This window comes from Zalophus californianus, chromosome 2, assembly GCF_009762305.2.
Source record: "Zalophus californianus isolate mZalCal1 chromosome 2, mZalCal1.pri.v2, whole genome shotgun sequence".
In the NCBI taxonomy this organism is placed as follows: domain Eukaryota; kingdom Metazoa; phylum Chordata; class Mammalia; order Carnivora; family Otariidae; genus Zalophus; species Zalophus californianus.
In genome coordinates, this window is record NC_045596.1 from 137,805,807 (window position 1) to 137,830,269 (window position 24,463).

General features: G+C 38.4%; 2 protein-coding genes across 3 annotated transcripts in view; one reads left to right on the plus strand and one right to left on the minus strand.

Moving 5' to 3' along the window:
• On the minus strand, positions 1–16,579 carry TKTL2 (transketolase like 2). 2 transcript variants are annotated; one of them, XM_027598178.2, is made up of 2 exons: positions 16,443–16,525; positions 1–2,819 (listed from the first exon to the last, which is right to left on the minus strand). In XM_027598178.2, the coding sequence occupies exon 2, from the start codon at positions 2,614–2,616 to the stop codon at positions 739–741; it is 1,878 nt and encodes a 625-aa protein (XP_027453979.2). In that variant the 5' UTR covers positions 2,617–2,819; positions 16,443–16,525; the 3' UTR covers positions 1–738. The 2 variants fall into 2 exon arrangements, 1 of the variants encoding a protein (XP_027453979.2); XR_003520660.1 differs by lacking the exon at positions 1–2,819 and adding an exon at positions 7,641–7,914 and having other exon boundaries at positions 16,443–16,579.
• The window catches only part of TMA16 (translation machinery associated 16 homolog), a 24,195-nt gene continuing 16,184 nt past the window's right edge, over positions 16,453–24,463 (plus strand). Inside the window, exons 1-2 of the mRNA XM_027598180.1 lie at positions 16,453–16,591; positions 22,897–23,009. Coding sequence (XP_027453981.1) covers positions 16,589–16,591; positions 22,897–23,009 — 116 coding nt within the window. The 5' untranslated portion in view covers positions 16,453–16,588. The remainder of the gene's footprint in view (positions 16,592–22,896; positions 23,010–24,463) is intronic.

The window sequence follows — 24,463 nt, forward strand, 5'->3', positions numbered from 1 at the left end:
TTTAAATGCTTTATTACATCGATGTTAGTATCCTTACATGAATATAATCAGATTAGCAATGTTTTGGTCACTGAGAAAATGAAACATTTCTGAAAACTCACAAGACAGTGTAGCATGCAGACTAGAACTAGTTATGCTTTCATCTCTTTATGGAACAGTCACTGCAAGCAGTACAGAACATCATAAGAGCCTTTACTGGCCCTCTACAGCTTCTAAACTGCAGAGGAGAGATGAGACAGACATCAGAGGAAATTTCAAGGCAATTGCAGGAAGCTGCAGGTAGGACAGCATTACATGAAAGCTCGAACTTGCTTCAAAACCTGGCCTATTGAAGTATACAATTAAATTCACATTTTTTTTAACTTACAAGGAAATTACACACATTTAAGAACCTGTTTTCTCTATGTTGATTCCCAATCCAGTTATTTGTAGTCTTACAGAAAACTTTGTATTAGGGTGGCTTTTTTGTTATTTTGTTACTTGAAATGTTATAACCTACTTTCATTAAAAAAATGAGCGTGACATCTGTATACAGAGTGACAGTTTAACAGAAAGGTAGTTAACTTGAAATTTTGAATTAGGAATGAAGAAAGGTGTTCAATGTCCCCTTTAAAAAAAAAGCACAATGGTATAGATCTAAACGATGGCTTAGTAACAACCATGAATATAATAATATAAAGATGCCAGTGTTTTAAGACCAAAGCCAGATAACACACTAACTCTAAGAAATCAACTGTTTTAGTTCATTAAAGTATCTTTCACAGCTGCTATGATGTGTCTGGCACTGATTCCAAATTTATCCAGCAACTCACTAGGTTTCCCACACTGAGGCACCTCTGACACTGCCAGCTGATGAACAAGGATGTCAGGCTCCCCAGAGACAGCCGCACATACAGCTTCTCCAATGCCACCTTCCCGGTAGTGATCCTCCACTGTGATAACCTGGCCGCCTGTAGCTTTTGCATTGGAGATGATGTTGGCAGCATCCAGGGGTTTAATGGTAAATGGGTCAATGACACGGATAGAAATACCTTGTTGAGAAAGACTGTCAGCAGCTGCTAAGGCTTCGTGCAGAGTGACTCCAGCTCCAATAACTGTGACTTTGTCATTGACACTCTGGCGGATAACCTTGGCCTGTCCAATCTCAAAATTTTCTTGTGGCGTATAAATAACTGCAGTTTCTGGTTGGCTGGTCCGAATGAAGCACATTCCTTTGGTATTGGCAGCCAGATAAACAGCATACTCTGTTGAGATAGCATCACTGGGATAGAAAACAGTACAATTGGGAATGCTTCGGAACATGGCTAGGTCCTCCAGGGCCATCAGGGAGGGTCCATCTTCACCATTGGATACCCCACAGTGGGAACCAATAAAATTGATATTGGTTTGAGATACGGCTCCCATCCGTATCTGATCAAATGCCCGGGTCAAGAAGGCAGCAAAGGTACTAACAAAAGCAATGGTTCGGCCACGTGTGGCACAGCCTAGTGCCACACTCACCATGTTTTGCTCAGCAATAAAACATTCAATAAAACGCTCAGGGTGTTCTTCGTTGAATATCTCGGAAAAGGTGGAGTTCTTTGTGTCACCGACCAAGACAATAACTCTTTCATTTGCGTGGCCCAGTTTAGCCAAAGCCAAACCAAATGCTTTCCTAGTAGCTATCCTGTCTCCAACTACATAATCAGGCAGACAGGTCATTTTCATATTCCTGATGCTGATCTGAGGTGAGTCTTCAATGGGAGGTTTTGGTGTGAGATTCTTGTTGGTCTGTATCTGACTCTCAATTAATTTGATGATTGCATCTACTCTTTCTTTCGGGATCGGTTTTCCATGCCAATTTTCTGCATTCTCAATATTTGGAATACCTCGGCCCTTGAAGGTCTTCGCAACTATGGCAGTGGGCTTGTTCTTCACTTGAGCTGCATGCCAAAACGCTTGGCACAATGCCTCCACATCATGGCCATCCACTGAGTAAGTATTCCACCCAAAGGCTTCAAAGCGATTCTGATAGATGTCTGTGCAGTGCTCAAGAGGCGCGACTCCACTTTGTCCCAAGCGGTTCACGTCGAAGACTGCCACCAGATTGTCCAGACTGTAGTGAGAAGCAAAGGCCAGAGCCTCCCAGACAGAGCCTTCTGAGGACTCGCCATCCCCCATGAGGCAGAACACCCGGTAGCTGGCCTTGTCGAAGTACTTGCCGGTATATGCCATTCCACACGCGGCACCTAATCCTTGCCCAAGTGATCCTGTTGCCACATCCACAAACGACAGCCGTGGGGTGGGATGTCCCTCCAAGTCACAGTGAATTGTCCTCAAGCTCAGCAAGTCGGATGCGCCAATGTTGCCCACCTCTGCCCAAGTGGCATAGAGGATTGGAGCAGCATGGCCCTTGGAGAGGATGAATCGGTCGTTGTCGGGGTGTTGCGGGTCTGTCCGTTTATACCTCATGGTGTGGAAGAAGAGCACGGACATGATCTCAGCGGCGCTGCAGCACGAAGTGGGGTGGCCGGAGCTGGATGCGCACGTAGCCCTGATGGAATGGATTCGCAGGCGGTTGGCCACGTCCCGCAGCACCTGCACCGTGTTCCCATCGGGCTTGGAGTCGTCTGCCATGACTGCACTCTCGCTGGTTTCCTCAGAGCAAAAGCGGCCGCTGAACCGCCTCACAGTTCTGTCGTGTGACCACCACGCCCTGGTCTGGCCTCCTCCAGGAAACGAGCTCTGCCAACTGTCAGTGTGCCTCGAGAGGCTTCGTTGTGACTCTTCGGCCTCGGGAGTCGCTGTGTGTCTCTGCTCCTTCCGCGCACTGCCGTGTCCTTCCGCACCCAAGAGAATTGATTATTTTATATTAATTTTGTTGCTTGCATGTTCAACATTATTAAAAATAATTAAATTTCTTTACACTTTTCCTCATGTTATAAATTCAAAAGCAGTCATTCTTATTTTCATGTACTATAGGAAGCTATTTATGAGGTTGTGCTTTTCTTTTAATGCATTCAGCATATATCCAAGAGTACAAAGAAAGCCTTAATAGAAATGAGCATTAACAGAAATGAGCCAAAGTCGCTTTCAGTCTAATCGATATGACAACACTATGCCAACAAAGACTTTCTCAGAGCAACTGAGAATTCTGGCTCTGGATCACAGATAGAAGTACAATGCCTTATTTGACCAAAACTTGCCGGAAGAACAAATCTAAAACCACTCAATTTTCCCAGTAGACCCTAAAATTCTGTAACTGTTACTATGAGTATTTTTTAATACAAAGCTAGTTTACCTACATTAGTTATAGAACTAAATTTGTGACATTGAGCTCTTCTAGCAGGTAAGGGTCATTGCGTGTCATCAGAAAAACAAAAAATCGACAGTACATTCTTTTTCACGTTGCGATGGTAAGCATCTCGATTCTTGAGCAATAGTACTTAACATTGACTTGACATCAAAAACATGACATAGGGAACCACAATGACAACAAAATAATGCTTGGGTTCTACCCTAAAATGAGTAATTTGAATTTATGGGAGTTGAGTCTGAGAAGCTATGTATTTTTCAATGCACCTGTTGATTCTAATACTTAGTCGAAGTTAAGAACAGATAAATGGCAGCTAGACTTAATACTGGTGGTTCTTAATATTGGCTGTAGTTTAGAATCATCTGGGGATTTTTTTTTTAATTTTGATGTCCAGTCTGCATTTCAAACAAATTAAATCAGAATTTCTGGGTGATGGGTATAGGTATCACTAATTTTAAAAGCCCCCTAAATCATTTCAGTATTCAATCAGGCTGTAAACAGCTAAGTCAGTGTGGTCTTGTTACTTTTCATATTCTCTTACATTCTATCTCAGAAAAAATATGTTAAATATTATTTGTCACTTTAATTCTACCATTTTATTTTTTAAGGATACATATGAGAGTAAACCATCATGGTATGACATTAACTAGATCTTAAGATTTGCTGAAGGAATGTTGGAGTTGGAAAAGTCCTTAGGGTCATCTTGGATTCATTGCTCCCCATGCTCTTTGCAAATTAATGTTTGTTTATCTTTTTTAGACAAATAAAGGAAGAGAAAATAAAAACATTTGATTGGGGCTGAGAGTAAATATGGGAATTAGAGAAGAAAGTATCAGCATAATGATAGCACGCTGCTAGGGGCTGACAGGAAAGCAGTTAATATAAACAAAGGTAGCTCACCATTATTTTGGCTGAGGAGAGCTCTAATAAATCCAAATAATTGGTAAACAACATAGCAAAAAATGATTTATGAGGCAGTGTTCACAGGAAAAAAAGCATGGGAGATTTAGGAACTACTTATCATTTCAAGTTCCCCAATTTTTCCATTTATGTAAAGTATTGCACAACTATTTCCTAAAGTATTAAATAGAAAGTTATTAACATTAGTATAGGTCAATTTTGTTAAGAAAAGAATGTCATCTTGGAGATTTAATACCCTAAATAGTGAATTTCCCCTTGTCATTCAATGAGACTGTGTGGACTTTTTATACCCATATAGAAAATAATATTTTATAAATCATCTATAAAACATTTTAAAATGTCCTGTGATTTTTTTAAAGGGAAGTTTGGAAAGTTATACATAAATTATTAATATTTTCTTTAAGCATGTAATCCTTTAAAATATATTTTAAAATATACAATTGAAAATAATGATGTAAATATAAAGTATACATAATTTGATTATGCAAAATCACCCTATGTGGTTGTGAACACAATTTAGTCAAATAAAATCAAAGAAATGATACCGCGTTCTATTTTCTCCATTCTGAAGAGGCTATTACTGACAAAAGACCTGCCAAAAAATTTTAAGCCAAAATGTTAAAAATTTAGTTGTCTTAGAAAAAGCCCATCATTTATTTTAGAGGTCATTTTAGAAGTTTTCTGCAAAATAGGAAGAAATTATGTATTAATTTTGGCTTATTCACACGAAGTAGGGATTGGCAAACTCAAATGCCTAATGGGCTAGGAGGTACCATAAATAGTACATGAATGTCAGATATAAAATAAGAGGATTGGAGTGGTTTATGACAAACTGGAGAATACAAGCCCACCTAAAGACATTAAAAATTGAAATAATTGTGAACATTTTGTTGGACAAAAAAATCCACAGAAACCAAAAAACCTATCTTCAGGCTGCTGGTTTTGACCTCTGATTTAAAGTCTGTTAAAAATAAATTAAATGTATTGTTTTGTCTTTGTTTAAATTTTCCACTACAACTTTTTTCTCATGGTATGGAAAAGTATTTGTGGTAGAGTGTACTTCAAATGAAAATAAAACCTAGCTGGATCACTCATACAAATAGCTGTGGAGGGAAAATGTAAAGAACAGGAACTGGTAAGTACAATTTCTACTGGACTGCAGTAAAGAAAATAAAACATACATACAGATTACTTAGGAGGTCTACACTGATTTGTGAAAATATACATTTTGCTACATAAGAGTGAGTTATTATTTAGAGGTTAGAAGCATTGAAGTTTCACTTATATCTTAGGATATTTATTTAGGAAATTTACTTAGGAAAGTAAATATGAAGTGCTTCTTAGATGAATAAATTCTGGGACTATATCATAGGGCATAGTGACTATAGTTAACAACACTGGTTTTGGGACACCTGGGTGGCTCAGTCAGTTAAGCATCTGCCTTTGGCTCAGGTCATGATCCCTGGGTCCTGGGATAGAGTCCTGCACTGGGCTCCTTGCTCAGCTGGGAGTCTGCTTCTTCCTCTGCCTGCAGCTCCCCCTGCTTGTACTCTCACTCTCTTTCAGGCAAATAAATAAATAAATTCTTAAAAAAAAAAAAAACCACTCTATTTTATATGGAAAGTTGCTAAGAGAGTGGATTTTAAAAGTTTTCACCACACAGAAAAATATAACTAGGTGCAGTGAAAGATATATTAACTAATCTTACTGTGCTAATCATTTCACATTATATACCGTGTATTAAATTATTACATTGTATACCTTAAACTTACGCAATTTTGTCAATTATAGCTCAATAAAGCTGGGGGGGAAATAAAGTGCTTCTCTGCTAAGCCTATTATCTCTGTCTCTTAATCTGGTTTCACTGATTTTTTTTTTCTGTTCTGCTTTTTGAAATAGCTAGTAATTTAGTAGTAGTAGTAGTAGTAGTAGTAGTAGTAGTGGTAGTAGTAGTAGTAGTAGTAGTGGTAGTAGTAGTAGTAGTAGTAGTGGTAGTAGTGGTAGTAGTAGTGGTAGCAGTAGTAGTAGTAGTAGTAGTAGTAGTAGTAGTAGTGGTAGTAGTAGTAGTAGTAGTAGTGGTAGTAGTAGTAGTAGTGGTAGTAGTAGTAGTAGTAGTAGTAGTGGTAGTAGTAGTAGTAGTAGTAAATGGTGGATATTATTTTGCAGTGCTAGATTTTGCTTTGTTAAAGTCTTTTAAAGAGTGCTGGATTTTGTTTTATCGGGCAGCTTGGTGATCTTAAGAATTTTAAGTTCATTAAGGCAGATAGATAGAAAGTATACTTCACTCTGGTATTAGTTTAGCTCACACAAAAGCAAGCCTGTCTGAGGTTTCTCCACTGAAGTCCCTGAATGTCAACATGGATTCTCCTCTCTGGCTGGTCAAGACTCAGATGTGTCTCAGCCCTATGTGAGCTCCAGGGATTGTTTGATTTATTACTCCCAAGTTGTCACTTGCCTGGCCTTGTAGAAGTCCACCTTATGCAAGGACACACCTTTTAAGATGTCTGGAGGATGCTCGCTTCGGCAGCACATACCCTGAAATTGAAGATTTCTGGAGGTCTTTCTCCAGGCAGTTTCCTTCTTGTAAGCATTCTCCCTCCAAAATTCTAGCCAATTCAGCCCTCTGGAGCTCTAGCCTCTCTTCCCTTACCTCACAAGACTGCCTTGCTCTGTCTAAGATACCCTTCCCGGTAACACTGTCTGGAAAGTGCCTCCAGGAGGACAGTATGGCTCACCTTGTTTGTGTCTCTTCTTCAGGGATAATAGTCTTGTGCTGTCTGTTTTCCAATCTATGAAAACTTGTATAGTTTGTCTAGTTTCCTAGTTGTTTACAGCTAGAGGGTCTCATTCTAGTTACTCTGTCATAGCCTCGACAGGTATTTGAAAGTGTTTTGAATGTTAATGTCTTATATGGGGTAGATACTCTCCAGATAACTACAACCCAAACTACACCATTCTCTGTTGTCTTTCACATAGTGATATTACCACTCTGACCCCAAAGACCTTGGAGTATGGGATTCTTATCTATACCAATTATTGCTAACCATTCTGGTGTCATTTAAAAAATATGTCCCCCAAAGCTGAGTCTAATAAAATCTTCATTGTTAGGAACTGTTCAAAAAAAAAAAAAAATCCCTTTGTTACAGTCAGTTGAATTTTCCAGAGACTTGGAACTACTCTGTTAAACACACAAAAAGTTTGCATTTGAATGGTTTTAAATTAAACTCTCTAAAACACATCAAATATATCTACCTTTCTTCTTATAAAGGGTACATGAAGCATTAACCTTTTCTTTGGTGACTAATGGTCATCATTATAAACACTGGCTATTATATTTTATTGAAATTCAATCAAATAAATCAAAATAAGTATTGAGAATGATGTCTGAGGAAGGTTATTTCAGTATCTTTGTTTAGAATAAATGTTCAATTTTTATTACTGTACTGTAGCATATTTTTCAAGTTATATGGCTGAGGCAACAAAATAACTATACAAAAAAAGGTAGTAGCTCAAGCAAGGTTTAAGTTCATTTCTCCTACATATAAATGTTCAGAAGATGGTGGAAGGTCCAGCCTTGTCAGGCAGCTCTGCTCAATGAGTCTTACAGAGTCCCACGTCTTTCTTTCCGTCTAACTAGTCATTCCTTCAGGTATTTCCTCATCTGCAAAGTTGAAGATGGACATTGTCCTGTCCACTTCCTCTCCCCATAGGAAAGAACAAACAAACAAACAAACAAAAAGAGAGAAGAAAGGTAACTTTGGTTGTGCTGTGTACACAATCTTATAATAGTGTTTATTTACAATGTTTTCAAGTTCAAAACATTTCATCTTCAAAACCGTATTTTTTTATGCGTAAGAACCAAAACAGATTTTGTTCACTAAATAGTAACAATTTATTCATTTCTTTATCGCATACCTGATAGATAACAGGCTTATGTAATGCTCTATAAGCAAATCAAAGATGGTTCTTGTCCTCCAGATACTGGACTTAAATCTAATAGAGAAGACAGGTAGGCACACACATACTTATAGTAGATGCTTATGGTTGCAAAGTGTAAAACCAGGGCAAAGGAATACTCTCAGCTAGTGCCTAGGGAAAGTGTCACTGAAGAGGTAATCTTCGACCCATACTCTGTAGAATGGGTAGAATTTTGGTTAGTATAAAGAAGAGAGGAAGTGAACAAAGTTATGGAAGCAGAAAAGAGAATTTCTAATCTGACAGGAAGAAAAGATTCATGCTGAGAAACAATGAGGGGGAAAGCAAGAAGCCTGCTCTTGAAAAGACCTTGAAACAGAGCCAAGTGGATTGTTTCTTAGTCTTCCTTTGTTCTCTTTCTTTGGGGTCAAGCCTAGTACAAGAGAAAGATTTTCATCTGAATGTCTTGATCATTGTAGTGCTTTAGAAAATCGCTTTGATAGTGTTAGGAAAGATAGACTTGGAGAAAAAATAAATGTAGGGAAGGTGCAACTATCACAACAGTGCACAAGTCAGTTGATAAAGGACTTAAGTAGGGAGTTCTTTGTATTGTTAGCTCCATTTTATATATATATATATATATATACATATATATATAACTGAACATTAAATTTAATGCAAACAAGTGGAATTATTTCACAAGACTGAGAAGGAGAAGTGGAGAAAGCCATGGATCTACTTTGGTAAGTGTTTGATGGGTCTACTGTAGCAGAATGGCTTAAAAAAAATTTACAGTCTTACAGTTCTGGAGGCTAGAAGTCCAAAATCAATGTGTGAGTAGGGTTGGTTCCCCTGAGGGCAGTGAGGGAAGGATCTACTCCAGGCTTCTCTCCTTGGCTTGTAGATAGACGGCTGTCTCTGCCCTGTGGCTCTTCACATCTTGTTCCTTCTATATATATCTGTGTCCAAATTTCTCCCTTTTATAAAGACACTTGTATTGGACTAGAGCCCACCTTAATGATCTTATTTTAACTTGATTACTTCTGGAAAGACTATCTCCAAATAAGATCACACTCTGAGGTAAGAGTTAGCACTCCAACATATCTTTTTCTTTTTTGGGGGGGGGTGGAGACACAATTCAATCCATATTGCATTGTAGCAGCATAATTCCCATATTCTCACGTCATCCTCTGTATGCACATCATGTGCAAATTAATGTTTTTGTCAGGGATGAGTCATATTGAATTAGGGGCCCACCCTTCTCCAGTAGTGAACTTATCTTACCTAATTACATCTGCAATAGTTCTATTTCCTAATAAGGTCACATTCTGAGGTCCTAGGGGTTAGGACTCTCACACTTACAGCCTAAACTTGATGACTAGCTCTTTTATTTTGTTTGCATTAACCCATCTCTAATGACACCAAAATCTTTGATCACTTTAATCATCAAATTCAGCTTTTCTCGATCTTCTTTTTTTAATTGGAAAAAAGTTATAAAGTACACTGTTTTCAAAATTCAAACACTGTAGAATAGAGTAAAAGTTTATGTTCTGAGCAACCCCAGCCTCAACCTCAATCTCATTAACTACTAACAATTTATTGTATATCCTTCCAGATATTTTCTATGCATGGATAACAATATACACAACATTTTTCCACATAGGTATCTATAGATTTAAATCATTTTTTAAAACAGCAGCGGATAATTGTTTGTTACCTATTTAACTACTGTAGCAAGTTCATGGATATGACCAGGAGGTGACAGTAGCACACAAAGAGCTTTATTTGGTAGAAGCTTTGATTTTGGTAGAAGCTTTGACAGATTTGCATTGGGAGGGGAGTCCTTCAGCTCATGACACCTTCTAAAGGCAATGGTGAAGGCCACTACCCAGAATGGGAAGAGGGGGATTAGAGAGAGGTTTTGGCGAAGGGGCTGTGTGTCTAGGTGATATTAATCACCAGTTTGTGGGGAGACTCTAAGCGCAAGAACTCTGAAAGGCACAAGTAGCTTGGGGTCTTTATAGTCCCAGGCTTTATCTTACGTATGGCTAACAGATTTTGGGTGATGGTTGGGTACGCCAAGCAAGAAGGCTCTAAAGGGTTAAAAAAAAATCTCCTTTTTTGAACTGTATTTCAAACAATTGGCTGCATAAAAATTTCAGTTTGGCACCTTTTGACTTATGAGGTCCCAGTCTGCTGTGAAGGTGAAAACAAAAAAGGCGCATATACAGGGGCCATCTTTAAGCCATTTACATAACAATTCCCTATTGAAAGACATTTTATAATCTCTCCCCAGCAAACATTGTCATAAACAGGTCAAGAGAAAAATTATATCATGTATAACAAAAGGCTAATTTTACTAATATAATCAGTATTTCTAAAAATAAGTAGGATAAAATGATAAAGTAGCACAGGCTACTCCAAAATCAACCCTGAAAAATGATAGAAACAAGAGGGGACTGGCAGTTGGCAGTAAAATCATAACTGTGAGAATCCCTAGGAGGATGGGAACTAGCGAATGATGGGGTGGGAAGTAGGCGGAGAACACAGCAGTCGCTTGGGAGGAGGACATCTGTGGCAGCTGGGGGAGGATGTGGAGAGGGTGTAATTTTAGCTCCTGTCTCTCTTACTTCACCTTAGTAATGTGGAACATCACTGGCCTCCCAGTATTGAGAGGCACTAGCAGAGAAGACAGAACCTAGCTAAAGTGAAGAGCTGATGAAAACAGGTGCAGGTAAAGTAAGGAGCTGATGAAAACAGGTGCAACGATGCCCTTGGACCTTTGCACCTCCTGCGCTTCTTGGCAGCAAAGGTTCTGCTGTCCCTGGAGCTCTCTCCTTTGAGACTTGATCCTCCTTGTTTTCACATTTTCCAAGGAGGACACAGGTGAGAGTATGACTTTCAGCACTTCCCCAATACACATTATAGTAGGACAAGAGAACTGATTCCATCAGGGAAATGTGATGTCACAGGTTCAAGAAAAAGACATACTTGAGGAGTACAACTGTTTGAAAAGAATGTTAAAAAAATAATTAAATTGAACAACACATGCCACATAAAGTGCACTTATTGGAACGGATGAACAAATAATTTTTTAAAAAGATTTTATTTATTTATTTGACAGAGAGAGAGAAAAAGAGAGCACAAGCAGGGGGAGCGGCAGGCAGAGGGAGAGGGAGAAGCAGGCTCCCCGCTGAGCAGGGAGCCCGATGTGGGGCTCGATCCCAGGACCCTGGGATCATGACCTGAGCCGAAGGCAGACGCTTAACTGATTGAGCCACCCAGGTGTCCTGAACCAATAATTTTACATGAGCACAATATATATTGAAAAGAGTTGAGGAAGAATATGATAACAAAGCAAAAGGTTAAGAAATTACTTTAAAGACAAATGATTATATATATATGATAAATATATGTGATATATGTTAAAAATAAGAGTTGAAATGAAGAAAACAATAGATGGAATATATAGCAGGATGATTAAATCAAAGGACAAAGTAGTAAGCTGGAAGATCAAATTAGGAACTCACCCGGGGCAGGATTCTCCAGGATCTGGAGAATAGAATTATCAATCCAATAATACAAATCCCAAAAGGAAATTGAAAGATACGTAGAATACCAATGTATGTAAGGAAATACCAATACCTTGACACATCATAGTGAAATTGAAGAACAAAGTCAATAGAAATTATTAGATGATTCCATACAGAAAAGTAAGCCACTCACAAAGCAACAAAAATTAGACCAACATGAGACTTCTTATCAGTAATACTGGATTCAAGAGACAATGGAATAATATATTTGCACTTAAAAAAATTTTAACACCTCTTACAGTGACAGCATAGCTTACAAACATAAATGTGCATAAACATATATGTAGCACATAAAGAAAAATTATAAAGCAAACACCAAGATAACTGCCACTGAGGTTATGAAACATGCCTGGCCACTTACGAAAATATCTGTGAAAAATGTAATGTAGCTCATTTTGCCTGTTTTTGAACTTTTTATAAATGGAATTTTACTGTATGCATCATTTTGTCCATATTTTTTACACTATGATTAGAAATTTATCCATGTTTGCCCATAGCTATAGTTTGCTCATTTCACTGCTTTATGGAATTTTTTTTTTTAAGATTTTATTTATTTACTTGACAGAGAGAAACACAGCGAGAGAGGGAACACAAGCAGGGGGAGTGGGAGAAGGAGAAGCAGGCTTCCCGCTGAGAAGGGAGCCCGATGCGGGGCTCGATCCCAGGACCCTGGGATTATGAACTGAGCCGCAGGCAGATGCCTAACGACTGAGCCACCCAGCCGTGCCTCACTGCTTTATGGAATTTACCACAGATTATTTTTCTATCCTTTTGTTAAGGAACAATTAGTTTTTTTCTAGTTTGGGCTATTATGAGCAATACCGTTATAAATACCTTGTTTTTATATCCTGAGATACTCGTCCAGAGTTCTTAAGGTATACGTTTGGGAATGACAATGCTGGGTTAGAGGATGTACACAGTTCAACTTTTTAAAGATTGCCAGAGTGGTGTTCCAAAATCCAAAAAAAAAGCTTTCTCTTGAGGTCAGAAATAAGACAACGATGCCCACTATCACCACTACTCATGCACATTTTTATCATATTAAGGAAGTGCTGTTCTATCTCTATTTGTATGTATTTATAAAATCTAAAAAATTTGAGCCTGTAATTTTAATGTGGGAAGATATTTGAGTAACCTTTTTTAAAAATGATAATGGTACTATTCAAATTTTCTATTCTTCTGCATCCATTTTGATAGGTTATATTTTTTCCTAAGAATTTGTCCATTTTATTTAAGTTTATTTGGTCATAATTCCCTTTATGCTTGCATAATATGAAGTAATGTCACCTTGCTTTAATTCTGATATTGGTTAATTGTATCTTTTCTAATTTTTTTTAGGTGATCCTGCAGGAATGTATCAACTTTATTGTTCTTTAAAAGGAAACACATTTTGATCTTCTTGATCTCAATTATATATATATTTTTTCTATTTCAATAATTTCTGCTCATTATTTTATTTTAACTTCTGCTTTGAATCTCTTTTGTTGTTTCTTTTCTGGACTCTTGATATGGATTAGTTCATTAATTTTCAGCCTTTCTTTTCTCTAGTATTTATACTAAGACTCTAGTACTTATACTAAAAGAGCTAATTACTGCTTCAGATGTATCTCACAAACTCGGATATGCAGTATTTTGTTATTTTATCAGTCCCAAGTATTTTCTAATATCCGTTATGATTTCCTCTTTAACATATGACTTATTTGGAAGTATAATTCTTGATTTCTAAATATATGGGAATTGTCTAGCTATCTTCTTGTTGATTTCTAGTTTAATTGCATAGTGGTTAGAGAGAACATTCTGTAGGATTTCAATCCTTTCGAATTTGTCTAGACCTGCTTTCTGGCCCAATATATGATCATTTTGGTAACTGTTTAATATATGTTCGAAAACATATGTGTTCTTACAAGTACTGGAAGCAGTATTCTGAACAGATCCATTAGTTCAAATTATGTTGTGATCAAGTCTTTCAAATCATTGTTAGTATTTTATCAGCTTGTTCAATTAATTATTGAAGAGAGGTAATTTCCTAACAGGGCAATTTGTTTTTCTACTACTCCTTGAAATTTTATCAGGTTTTCCATTATATATTTGGGGCTATGGTACTAGGTAAATATAAATTTAAAATGGAAACTTTTTATCATTGAGAAGTAACCTCTAACTACTTTTTTTCTATTTTGTATAACATTCATATATTTATACTAGCATTCTTTCAGTTAGTATTTGCTTAGCGTATATCTTTCCATTTTTTATTTTTAATTGTTCTGTTTCCTTATATTTTAGATGTATCTCTCAAAAACAGGGCACAGTTGTATGTTTTAAATCCAACAGGAAATATTTATTTTTTTAATTGGGAGCAATTAGTACATTATTGTTATATGGATTTAAATCTACCACCATATTTTTGTTTTCTACTTTTCCTATTGTCTTGTTTCTTTTTTCCCTTATTTCCTTGCTTTGAGTTGTTAGAGTATTTTTTTAATCATTCCATTTATTTTCTCTACTTGTTTCTATCCTATTCAAAGTTACATATCCTGTTTCTATTCTTTTAGTGGTTGCCCTAGAAATTGTACAAGTGTTCTCATTGTATCAATATCTAGTACTAATCATTACTTAACCCCTACATACATACACACACACACACACACACTCACACAGATCTCTCCGTGTATTTGTTAAAGCACAGGAAATTTTCTCTAAAGATGTCTCTGAACTATCCACAGGGATTATTGGGTTATGGGGGCATTGTATTGGAAGGAAAGGGGGGAGATTCATTCTTCTTATCAGAGTGGTGTGTATATCACATTAAATCATGACCAAATGTTAGTCATCATTGTTACTTGTAGGCTTTCTTTGTATAACTCACTTTTGCATTTGCTACAGAATATTTTGAGCATGATGTCTTGCTCATAGTCAATATTATTTAGGGATTGAGTCTGAATGGGGAAAAATTAAGTCTTTTATTTTCAAAACCCAAATTAAATGAAATTAATTATTAAAATGAAAAAAATAATCTCAGGATATATGAGTGCTCACTGGATTGGCAGTAACATAGCCCTCAGGAAGCTGACTGGCACTGGGCTGGACTTGGGGAATGCGGTAGGGAGGGTACAAGTTGTATCATAGGAAATGGTGACAGCATAGAAGTAAAGTGAAATGTTTGGGATTAATTGAAGTCCTCAGTAGATTAATGTTTCCATAGCATATATTGTAAGGGTGACCTTCATAGTGTAGATTCACATAGAATGCACTTTCACACACTTAAAAACCGTATGAAAATGCCTTGCCCCTAGATTCATGGATCTTCTGGTCACAAATTCTTGGTTATAATTTCATCTATTTTTTTGAATGGATATATTTGATTAAATACATGTACCTGCACATGCTTATCCAGGCACACCCAACTTCACCCTGCTTGTGGCTTCTTCCCATATCTACTTTTCTCTTTTCATTCAAGTGACAAAATTCTCTCCTTGACCACACTCTACTCAGGCTCCCCAAACTCTTTTTCATCTAGGCCTAGAATTTTGGATTTCCCGTTCTTCTCTGCAGTGTTCAATTTTAGCAAGAAAGTCAGTCTAGCTAGAGTCCCCCATCCTCTACATCTGGTCAAGCTTGATATCTTTATCTAATCAATTTCCTGATCCTCCACCATCTTCCTGTTGATGTCTGATCACAGTGGACTGACTATTCCAAGAATCTTGTTAGGTTGGTTTAGCCCCCTTACTCCTGACATTTCCTCTTGGTACTTTTCCATCCATCACCCCTCACCCTGCTCCTTGGCTATAGATTCCCACCTGCCCAGTCTGTATCCCCCACTGCAAGACGCGGTAGCAGTGATACTTATACACATGGCAAAGCACGCCCCCTTGAATGAAGTCTGCCTTACCATCCTTTAACAAGCCTCTTGAATAATATTTTTTTCTTTAGTATCACTCTCTGCTCAACTCTTATTTTCAAGAGGATCTCAGAGACAACCACTTGTAAAACAACTTTCCTGCCTATGCCACCATCTTTATTTTCTTCAAAGTAATTATACTATTTGAAATAATAATAATAATAATAATAATTTTATTTATTTACTTATTTATTCACTAACCCTCGGAGTATCCCCAAAGCCTGGCACACAGTAGACAATCACATATTTGTTGAACGCATATACGGTCTGTGGAATCCTAACAAATACAGGTAAAACACAGACTTACACATTGTGAGAAGAAAACAAAAAAAACTAGGTTGGAAGGGGCCTTGGATCTGAGAAGGGCCCTTAATGGGTGAAGAAACTGAGACTCAGTTGGGGGAAAGCCTTGCTCAAGGTAACCGAGGTGAGCAGAGGGCCTTTTGCCATACTAGGACGTGGGCCATCTCCTAACGGTCTAACGTGGAGGGGGCCAGCCTCTGCGAGGCAGGCATCTCCAAAAGGAGAGCCTCGTCGGAAGATGCTGTTCAGCTGGGGGCTGTGCACCAGGGCAGATGATGCAGGAGATCTACGACCAAGCCTGGGACGCCACTAGCCAGGAGCGTCTAGCATCGGTAAGCCCAGCTCAAAGGCTAGGCCTCACACTGGGCGCTGGGGCCAAGTTCACCCTCCGGCCCCAGGCTTCCTCCCACCGTTTTTGGCAAGCCGGCCGGGAGGCTGCCGGCTGGTCCCGGGCTGAAAAGTCTAATACGGGATAAAAAGACATGGTCTTGGTTCCCCGGGAAGTTTTAGAGAGACGTACTTGCCCCTCCCTTTCCGGTCGGGTTCGCCGGGTCTTCTCCGGCAACCACGTGTGTTTAGGCTGGACGCTTCCTCTGAGCTGTTGCGGTTGTTGGTGTTTCCCTGATCTGGGCTGCCGAGGTCCTGCAGGGCCGTGAGGACGTCACCATGGTGAGCCCCCTCCCGCTCCCCTGAACCCGCTTGGCTCTCTGGAAGGCCCCCCTCGGGCAGGCTGGAGGGAAGGGGGCGGTCTTGGGATACTGGGAGAGGGGACCGGGCTAAGTGATTCTATTGGTCCGTACACTGGGGTGGGGGGTGCAGGGCAGGACAGTCCCGAGGTGGCCGCCTGGCCCCGCGTCTGGACCTTAAAGTTCAACTTCTGGGTTCCGAAGTGTTCACAGAGCGCCCTGTCCCTCGGGGGAAGAGACTCACGTTTACATTTTCTTGCTACTCACCAGTGGGGGGCGGGAGGATGGTGGGGGGGAAGGTCGGCAAAACTTGGGAAAGCGTTGCCTCCGTACTGGTGTGCCACCTCTTGCCGGTTTAGACTGCTTAGGCTCAATCTCTTCTTTTTTGGTGTCCGATCGCTGCCCTCCAGTGATGTACTCGCTCCCCAAATCCTCCGCGCCCCCCCTCCCAGTTCCCTCCAGGACGCTCAAACTATTCTGTTGTTTTTATTAAAAATTGACTAGATGCAAAAGAGTGCTTACATAACATAGTGAAGTATAAAGATTAGTAATGTAAGGAATTCTCGTTTATCCATTATCCAGTTTAAGAAATAAAACTTCTGAAAGATTCTGTTTCCTTCCTTGGATCTATAACGTTCAGGAGCCCCTCAGGTAAACAGTATCTAAATTTTGTATTTATAATTCCCTTGCTTTTCTTTATAGTTACCATTTACATTGTATTCCAAAACGGTTGTTTCTTCTTGCTTTTTTTTAAAATTTATTAATATTCATTAGAATAATTCTTGAATAAGAAAATGTTTCGTATTCATTTTCAACCAGTTTTTAATAAAAACAACAATGTAAAAAAGTTTATAATCGGGTAAGAAGTAATGATACTCTGGCCACAAGGCCTTTTATTCTCTTTGTTCTTTTTCCTTTTTCATTTTGTTGTATGCCTGTCATTTTTGTCTTTCACATCTATACTGTTTTTTCGCCTTAGATCATACACGTTTGTATATGTATAAATTTAGTCTTTGCGCTTATCATTGCACTTGTGTTATTTCCAACCCTTTATAAGATAATTTTCTTTCATAGCTTTTCCGTTTCAAGAGTGGAACACTGAAACATTAGATATGATTGGGCGTTGGTTGGCATTTGAATGTAGTTTTGAGTATCAGAATTTCACTTTATCAGGCTTTATGGTAGGAGGATATTTCGCTGGCACATTTGCTGCCCTTTTCAGTTTTCTGGTACATCACCAGTGGCTCTGCTGTGCCCTTTCTTGAGTTTAAGCTCAGCTTGGTACTGGAGGTTTTCCAGTTTTTTTAATATCAGTTACTCTAAACTTCTTTCAGTAGAGTTTAGTGACTTAAAACAACATTAATTATCTCAGTTTCTATGAGTCAGGAATGAGGCATGGCTTATCTGGATCCTCTGCTTCAGGATTTCTTACAAGGTTGCATTCAAGATATAATCTGAGGCAGTGGTTTCATCTCTAGGCACAACTAGGAAGCATGCACTTCCCAGCTCACTCACATTGTTTTTTGTAGGATTTATCTCCTAGTGATGACTGGACTCAGGGCCTCAGTTCTTCACTGCTGTAGGATGGTGGCCTGTCTCATTTGTTTGTTAGATAGGCCTCTCCGTGGGACAGCTTATTGCATGATAGTTGGATTCTTTCAGAGCTAGCCTAGTGAGGGAGCAAAAGAGAATAGGCAAGATGGAAGCCAGAGTCCTTACAAAACCTAATCTCAGGATTGGTAGTTCCTCCATTGGCCAAATGTTATTCATTAAAAGTAAGTCACTAGGTCCACACTCTAGGGGAGGAGATTACACTTAGACATGAATATCCAGAGGTGGAATTCATTGTGAGAATCTTAGAGGAAACCTACCATGGGTTCTGAAACGTTTTTATTGTTTCGTGTTTGCTAGGTAAACTTCATGTACAAAAAATCCTTATCATACCGTTCTTTCTTGCACACCCCTCACCCCACATGTGCAGAGAATAACACAAAAAAATGCACATACAGACATTTCTTAGAGATATTGTGGGTGTAGTTCCAGACTTCCCCAGTAAAGCAAATATCACAATAAAGCAAGTAAGATGACTTTTTGGTTTGCCAATGCATTGAAAAATTGTATTTACATACACTATACTGTAGACTATTAAGTGTGCAGTGGCATCTATCTAAAAAACAATGTAAATACCTTAATAAAAATAGTTTATTGCTAAAAATGCTAACCGTCTGAGTTTTCTGCAAGTTGTACTCTTTTTGCTTGTGGGGGCTTTTGCCTCAATTAGGCTGCTGACTAATGAGGGTAGAAGTTGCTGAAGGTAGGGGTGGCTGTGACAATTTCTTAAAATGAGACAGTAATGAGGTTTGCCACATCAATTGACTCTTTCTTTCACAAACAGTTTCTCTGTAGCATGCAATGCTGTTTGATAGCATTTTACCCATGGTAGAACTTCTTTCAGAATTGGAGTCAGTTATCCCAAACTCTGCCACTGCTTTATCAACTATGTTGATGTAATATTTTGGATCCTTTGCTATCATTTCAACAGTCTTCACAGCATCTTCATCAAAAGTAGATCCCATCTCAAGAAACCACTTTCTTTGTTCATCTGTAAGAAGCAACTCCTTACCCATTCAAGTTTTATAATGAGATTGTAGCAAAATTCAGTGATATTTTGAAGCTGTACTGCAATTCTTTTTCTCTTGACATGTCTACCACATCCGCAGTTCCTTCCTCCTTCCTAGTGAAGTCTTGAAACCCTTGAAGTCATTTATGAAGGTTGGAATCAACTTCTTTTAAACTCCCATTCTTATTATATTTTGGCCTCTTCCCAGGAATCATGAATGTTCTTCATGGCATCTAGAATGGTGAATCCTTTTCTGAAGGCTTTCAGGAATTTACTTTGCCCAGATTCATTAGAGGAATCACTGTATATGGCAGCTGTAGCCTTATAAAATGAATTTTTTTTTTCAAATAAGACTCAAATGTCAAAATCTCCTTGATCCATGAGCTACAAAATGGATGTTGTGTTAACAGGCATGAAAACAACATTAATCTCATTGTTCATCTCCATTGGAGCTCTTGGGTGACCAGGTGCATTGTCAATGAACAGTCATATTTTAAGATTTTTTATTTATTTATTTGAGAGAGAGAGCACAAGCTGGAGAGAGAGGGAGAGGGAGAAGCAGGCTTCCCGCAGAGCAGGGAGCCCGATGCGGGGCTCGATCCCAGGACCCTGGGATCATGACCTGAGCCGAAGGCAGACGCTTAACGACTGAGCCACCCAGGCGCCCCTGAACAGTTATATTTTAAAATGAATCTTTTTTTCTTAGCAGTAGGTCTCAACATTGGGCTTCAGATATTCAGTAAACCATGTTTTAAACATGTGCTATCAACCAAACTTTGTGGTTCCGTTTATAGAGCATAGGCAGAGTAGGTCTCCCATAATTCTTAAGGGCCGTAGGATTTTGGGGATGGTAAATGAACACTGGTTTCAGCTTAAAGTTACCATCTGCATTAGCCCCTAACAAGAGAGTCAGTTTGTCTTTTGAAGTTTTGAAGCCAGGCGTTGGCTTCTCCTTTCCAGCTGTGAAAGTCCTAGATGGCATCTTCTAGTAGGAGGGTGTATTGTATACATTGAAAATCTTGTTTAGTGTAGTCACCTTCATTATCTTAGATAGATTTTTCTGAATAACTTGCTGCAGCTTCTGCGTCAGCACTCCCTGTTTTACTTTGCACTTTTGGAGACTGCCTCTTTCCTTAAACCTCATGAACCAACCTCTGCTAGCTTCAGATTTTTTCTGCAGCTTCCTCACCTCTTTTGGCCTTCATAGAATTGAAGAGAGGTGGGCCTTTCTCTGGATTAGGCTTTGGCTCAAGGGAATGTTGTGGCTGGTGTGATCAATCCAGACCACTCAAAACTTTCTCTTTATCAGCATTAAGGATGTTTTGCTTTCTTATCATTCTTGTGTTCACTGGAATAGCACTTTAAATTTCCTTCAAGAACTTTCCTTTGCCTTCACAACTTGGCTAACTGGCACAAGAGAGAGGCCTAACTTTTTGGCCTATCTCAGCTTTGGACATGCCATCCTAACCAAGCTTAATCATCTCTAGGTTTTGATTTAAAATGGGAGATGTCCAACTTCCTTTCACTTGAACACTTAGAAGCAACTGTAGGGTTAGTAATTGGTGTTATTTGTATACTGTTTTGTCTCAGGAAATAGATCTGAGGAGAGAGAGAGAGATGGGAGATGGCTGGTCAGTGAGAATAGTAGGGACACACACAGCATTTATTGATGAAGTTTGCTTATATGGACACAGTTCATGATGCCCCAAAACAATTACAAGAGGAACATTAAAGATCACTGATCACAGACCTCCATAATAAATATAGTAATAATAATGAAGTTTGAAATACTGCAAGAATTACTGAAATGTGACATAGAGACATGAAGTAAGCAAATGCTGTTGGAAAAGTGGTGTCCATAGACTTGCTCCATGCAGGGTTGTCACAAACCTTGTTTGTAAACAAACAAAAAAAGACCCCCACAATATCTGTGACGCACAGTAAAACAAAGCATGCCTGTACTGTTGTATGATGGTTTCACATTATTCTTCTGTACCTGTAACCACCTTCCAGTGCCATTCTGGGTTTCAGAGTAGCAGTTATCTTGGCTAGGTGTATCAAAAAGTGAGCAGTAAATATTTGTTGGCGTATTTCAGTGAATATTAGTTGAAGGAATGAATACATGTGTGAATGAGGAATTGGTGGTCATTATAATTAATTCTGCCAAAAGTTTTACAGAGGAAGTGACTTTGAGTTGTATTTTATGAAAAGACAAGGAAGGAAAAAAGGATTTTCCAGGCAGAGGTAACCAGTGCAGTTTTCAGAAGTTATGAAACAGCATGGTGTGTTCTGGGAATGGGGGAGAAGTTCAGTAAGAACGGGATGAAGGATGTTTTGAAGAATAAGAAATAATGCTGGAGAAGTAGGTTGGGGGTAGATTGTTTTCCACATTAAGGACTTGGGACCTAACCGTGAGCTCGTTAGCAGGGGAGAAGGACTTTACCAGATAAATGTAGAAAAATAAGCTTTGTGACTTCCATGAAAAAAGAATGAGCAGTGAGAATCTAAAGGCCATCCTAATCATGAAAAATCACGCTGAATTAAGGCAATGACAATAGTTTTGAAGAGAAGGTTCCAAGAACCTTTTTGAGATTAGGTATGTTAGAGAGGGCCAGTTGTCCCCAAATAGAATCTTTTGTAACAATGTATTTTTTTCTGAGAATAACAATTATATTTACTACTCTCCCTTACATAACCCCCTGAATAAATATTGATCAATGGGATGTAAACAGAAGACTCCAGCTTCCTGAGATCTTGCTCTTAAAGGAGAGGGGTGTGCCTTTTGATTTTCTTTTCTACTTCTCTCTGGCTGAAGTTTAGACTTGTATTAAGTCATCTTGAGCTATACAGACATACAGGAGGGTATAGCCTCAGGATAGTAGATGGAAGGAGCCTGGATCTCTGAGGACTTTGTGAAGCAGAGCCTCCAGCTCCTACTTCCTACACGAGAGAACTAAACTTTATCAGGTTACACCATTATTATTTTGGGCTTCTCTTATAGGAAGTCAAACCTAATTCCAAAATAAAAACAGGTATGATAAAATACAGAATTATGTAGGAATATAGAGTTAAATGCCTAGTTCAGTGGGCCGAATGAATTGGGACCTTGTTAACTGGCATAAGGTTTGAATGGGAAAATAATTTGTTCTTTTTTGGGTGTGCTAATTTTGAGATGGCTTGTATTATTTCCTCTATTCCTGTTTTTCTATGAACCCAGCTTTGATTTTGCTTGATTCAGTGCCCACTCTGTTCCATGTGCAACTTCTGCAGTCAAGCTCTGCGAACATCCTATGTTCCTTCCACTTCCCGAGCTTTTCTAACTGTAACACAAATTTTTAACTCTGTCTTCTCACTACCTGTATTCTCTTACCTACTTTGAAGATAGTAAGAGTTGAAGAGCTGGATTTATTGACCCTTTCTGTGCCTTTCTTTATTTTCTTATATCACTGAAGAGTAGTTTCGAATATATCATTTCTGTTATGACAATGGAAACCAATGCTGTTCCAATCATTTAACAGGTCTGGCTTATCTCCTAATTCCTAGAGTAGTGTTTATGGCTTATGGTATTTCTTATATTACTGTTTTTTAAATTTATTTCTAAAGGAAATTTTTTAACTGAAATCACTTCCATATCTGACTATGTGTGTCATGTATTTTCCTAATTTTAGCCTAAAGCCCTAAAGGGAAAACTTGTAGGACGGGAAAAAAAAGTCATCCACCCATATAGTAGAAAAGCAGCTCAAATTACAAGAGAGGCCCACAAACAAGAAAAAAAGGAAAAGTAAGTATCTTTTTATCATTTGTATTATGCATTGGTGTAAAGCCCATTAACATTTATCTTTCATCAATATTCCCTTCTCTCTTTAATAAATGTTAAGTATGTTCAATGCACTGAAGGTAAAACAGTGAACAAGGTTTCATCTCTTCTAGAGCTTACCTGAAGCAGAAACATATACTTAAATAGGTTGTGATGAGTGCAATGAAGAAAAAGGAAAAAATTATGGGATGGAGAGTGACAGAGTGGTTCCATTTTACATAGAATAGTCATGTATAGCTTATCTGAAGAAGTTCGTATTGGAGGAGAGCTAAAAGATGTGAGGGAAGGAGCTATGTAGATATGTATTGGACATATAGGTTAAAGTACCATTAGTCTATTAGATATTTAGAAGGAGATACAAAATGGGCAGTTGGATATGTTGGGTCTGGTGTTCAGAGGATTGATTAGGGATGCAACACAAATTTGGGAGTCATCAGCTTCTAGATGGGACGGTGTGTGAAGAGACTACATAAGATTATCTAATGAGTAAATGTAGCTAGAAAAGAGAAGGGGGCCAAGGATTGATCCCGGAGGCCTCCATCATTTAGAGGTTGGGATCCAACAAGTCAGACTGAGGAAGAGGAAAAAGGAGATTGTGTTTCGAAGAGAAGGTGGTGATCAAGCTATGTCATTTGTTCTTGATTAATGTGAGAGCTGAGAATTAATTTAGTAATTTGATTTAGTAATTTGGAAATCATTTAGTAAAGTGGAGATCACTATATATTTTTTGTTATTTCTTAGTTGTTGCTCTGAAAATTACAACTAAATCTTAAAACAATCTTGTTTCAGATTAATGCAAAGTTAATTTCAGTAGGATACAAAAACTTTGCTCTGTTGTGGCTCCATTCTCCCTCCTTTGTACTATTGCCTAGAAATTACATCTTTATACATTATAATCCCATAAACACAGTTTTACAATGATTGTTTTTACGCAGTTGGCTTACAAGAATACACACAAAAATGCATTTTTACTGTCTTGTGTATTTACCTTTTTTTTACTGGTGCCCCTTATTTCTTCATGTGGATTCAAATTGCTATTCACTGTCCTTTCATTTCAGCCTATAGGACTCCCTTTAGTATTTCTTACAAGGCAGGTCTGAAAGTGAGAGATTCTCTAAGTTTTGATTATCTGAGAATATCTTAATTTCTCCTTTATTTTTGAAGGAAACTTTAGAATATAGAATTCTTGCATATAGAATTCTTGGTTCAGTCTTTCTGTTCAACACTTTAAATATGTCATCCCTCAGCCCTGTGGCCTGCACGGTTTCTAATGAGAATTCAGCGTTTATCTTATTGAATGCAGTGAGTTGCTTTTCTCTTGATACTTTAAAGTTGTTCTTTGTCTTTGAATAGTTTGACTGGTATGTCTAGTAGGTGGGGATTTCTGAGTTTATCCTACATGGATTTCATCCTACATG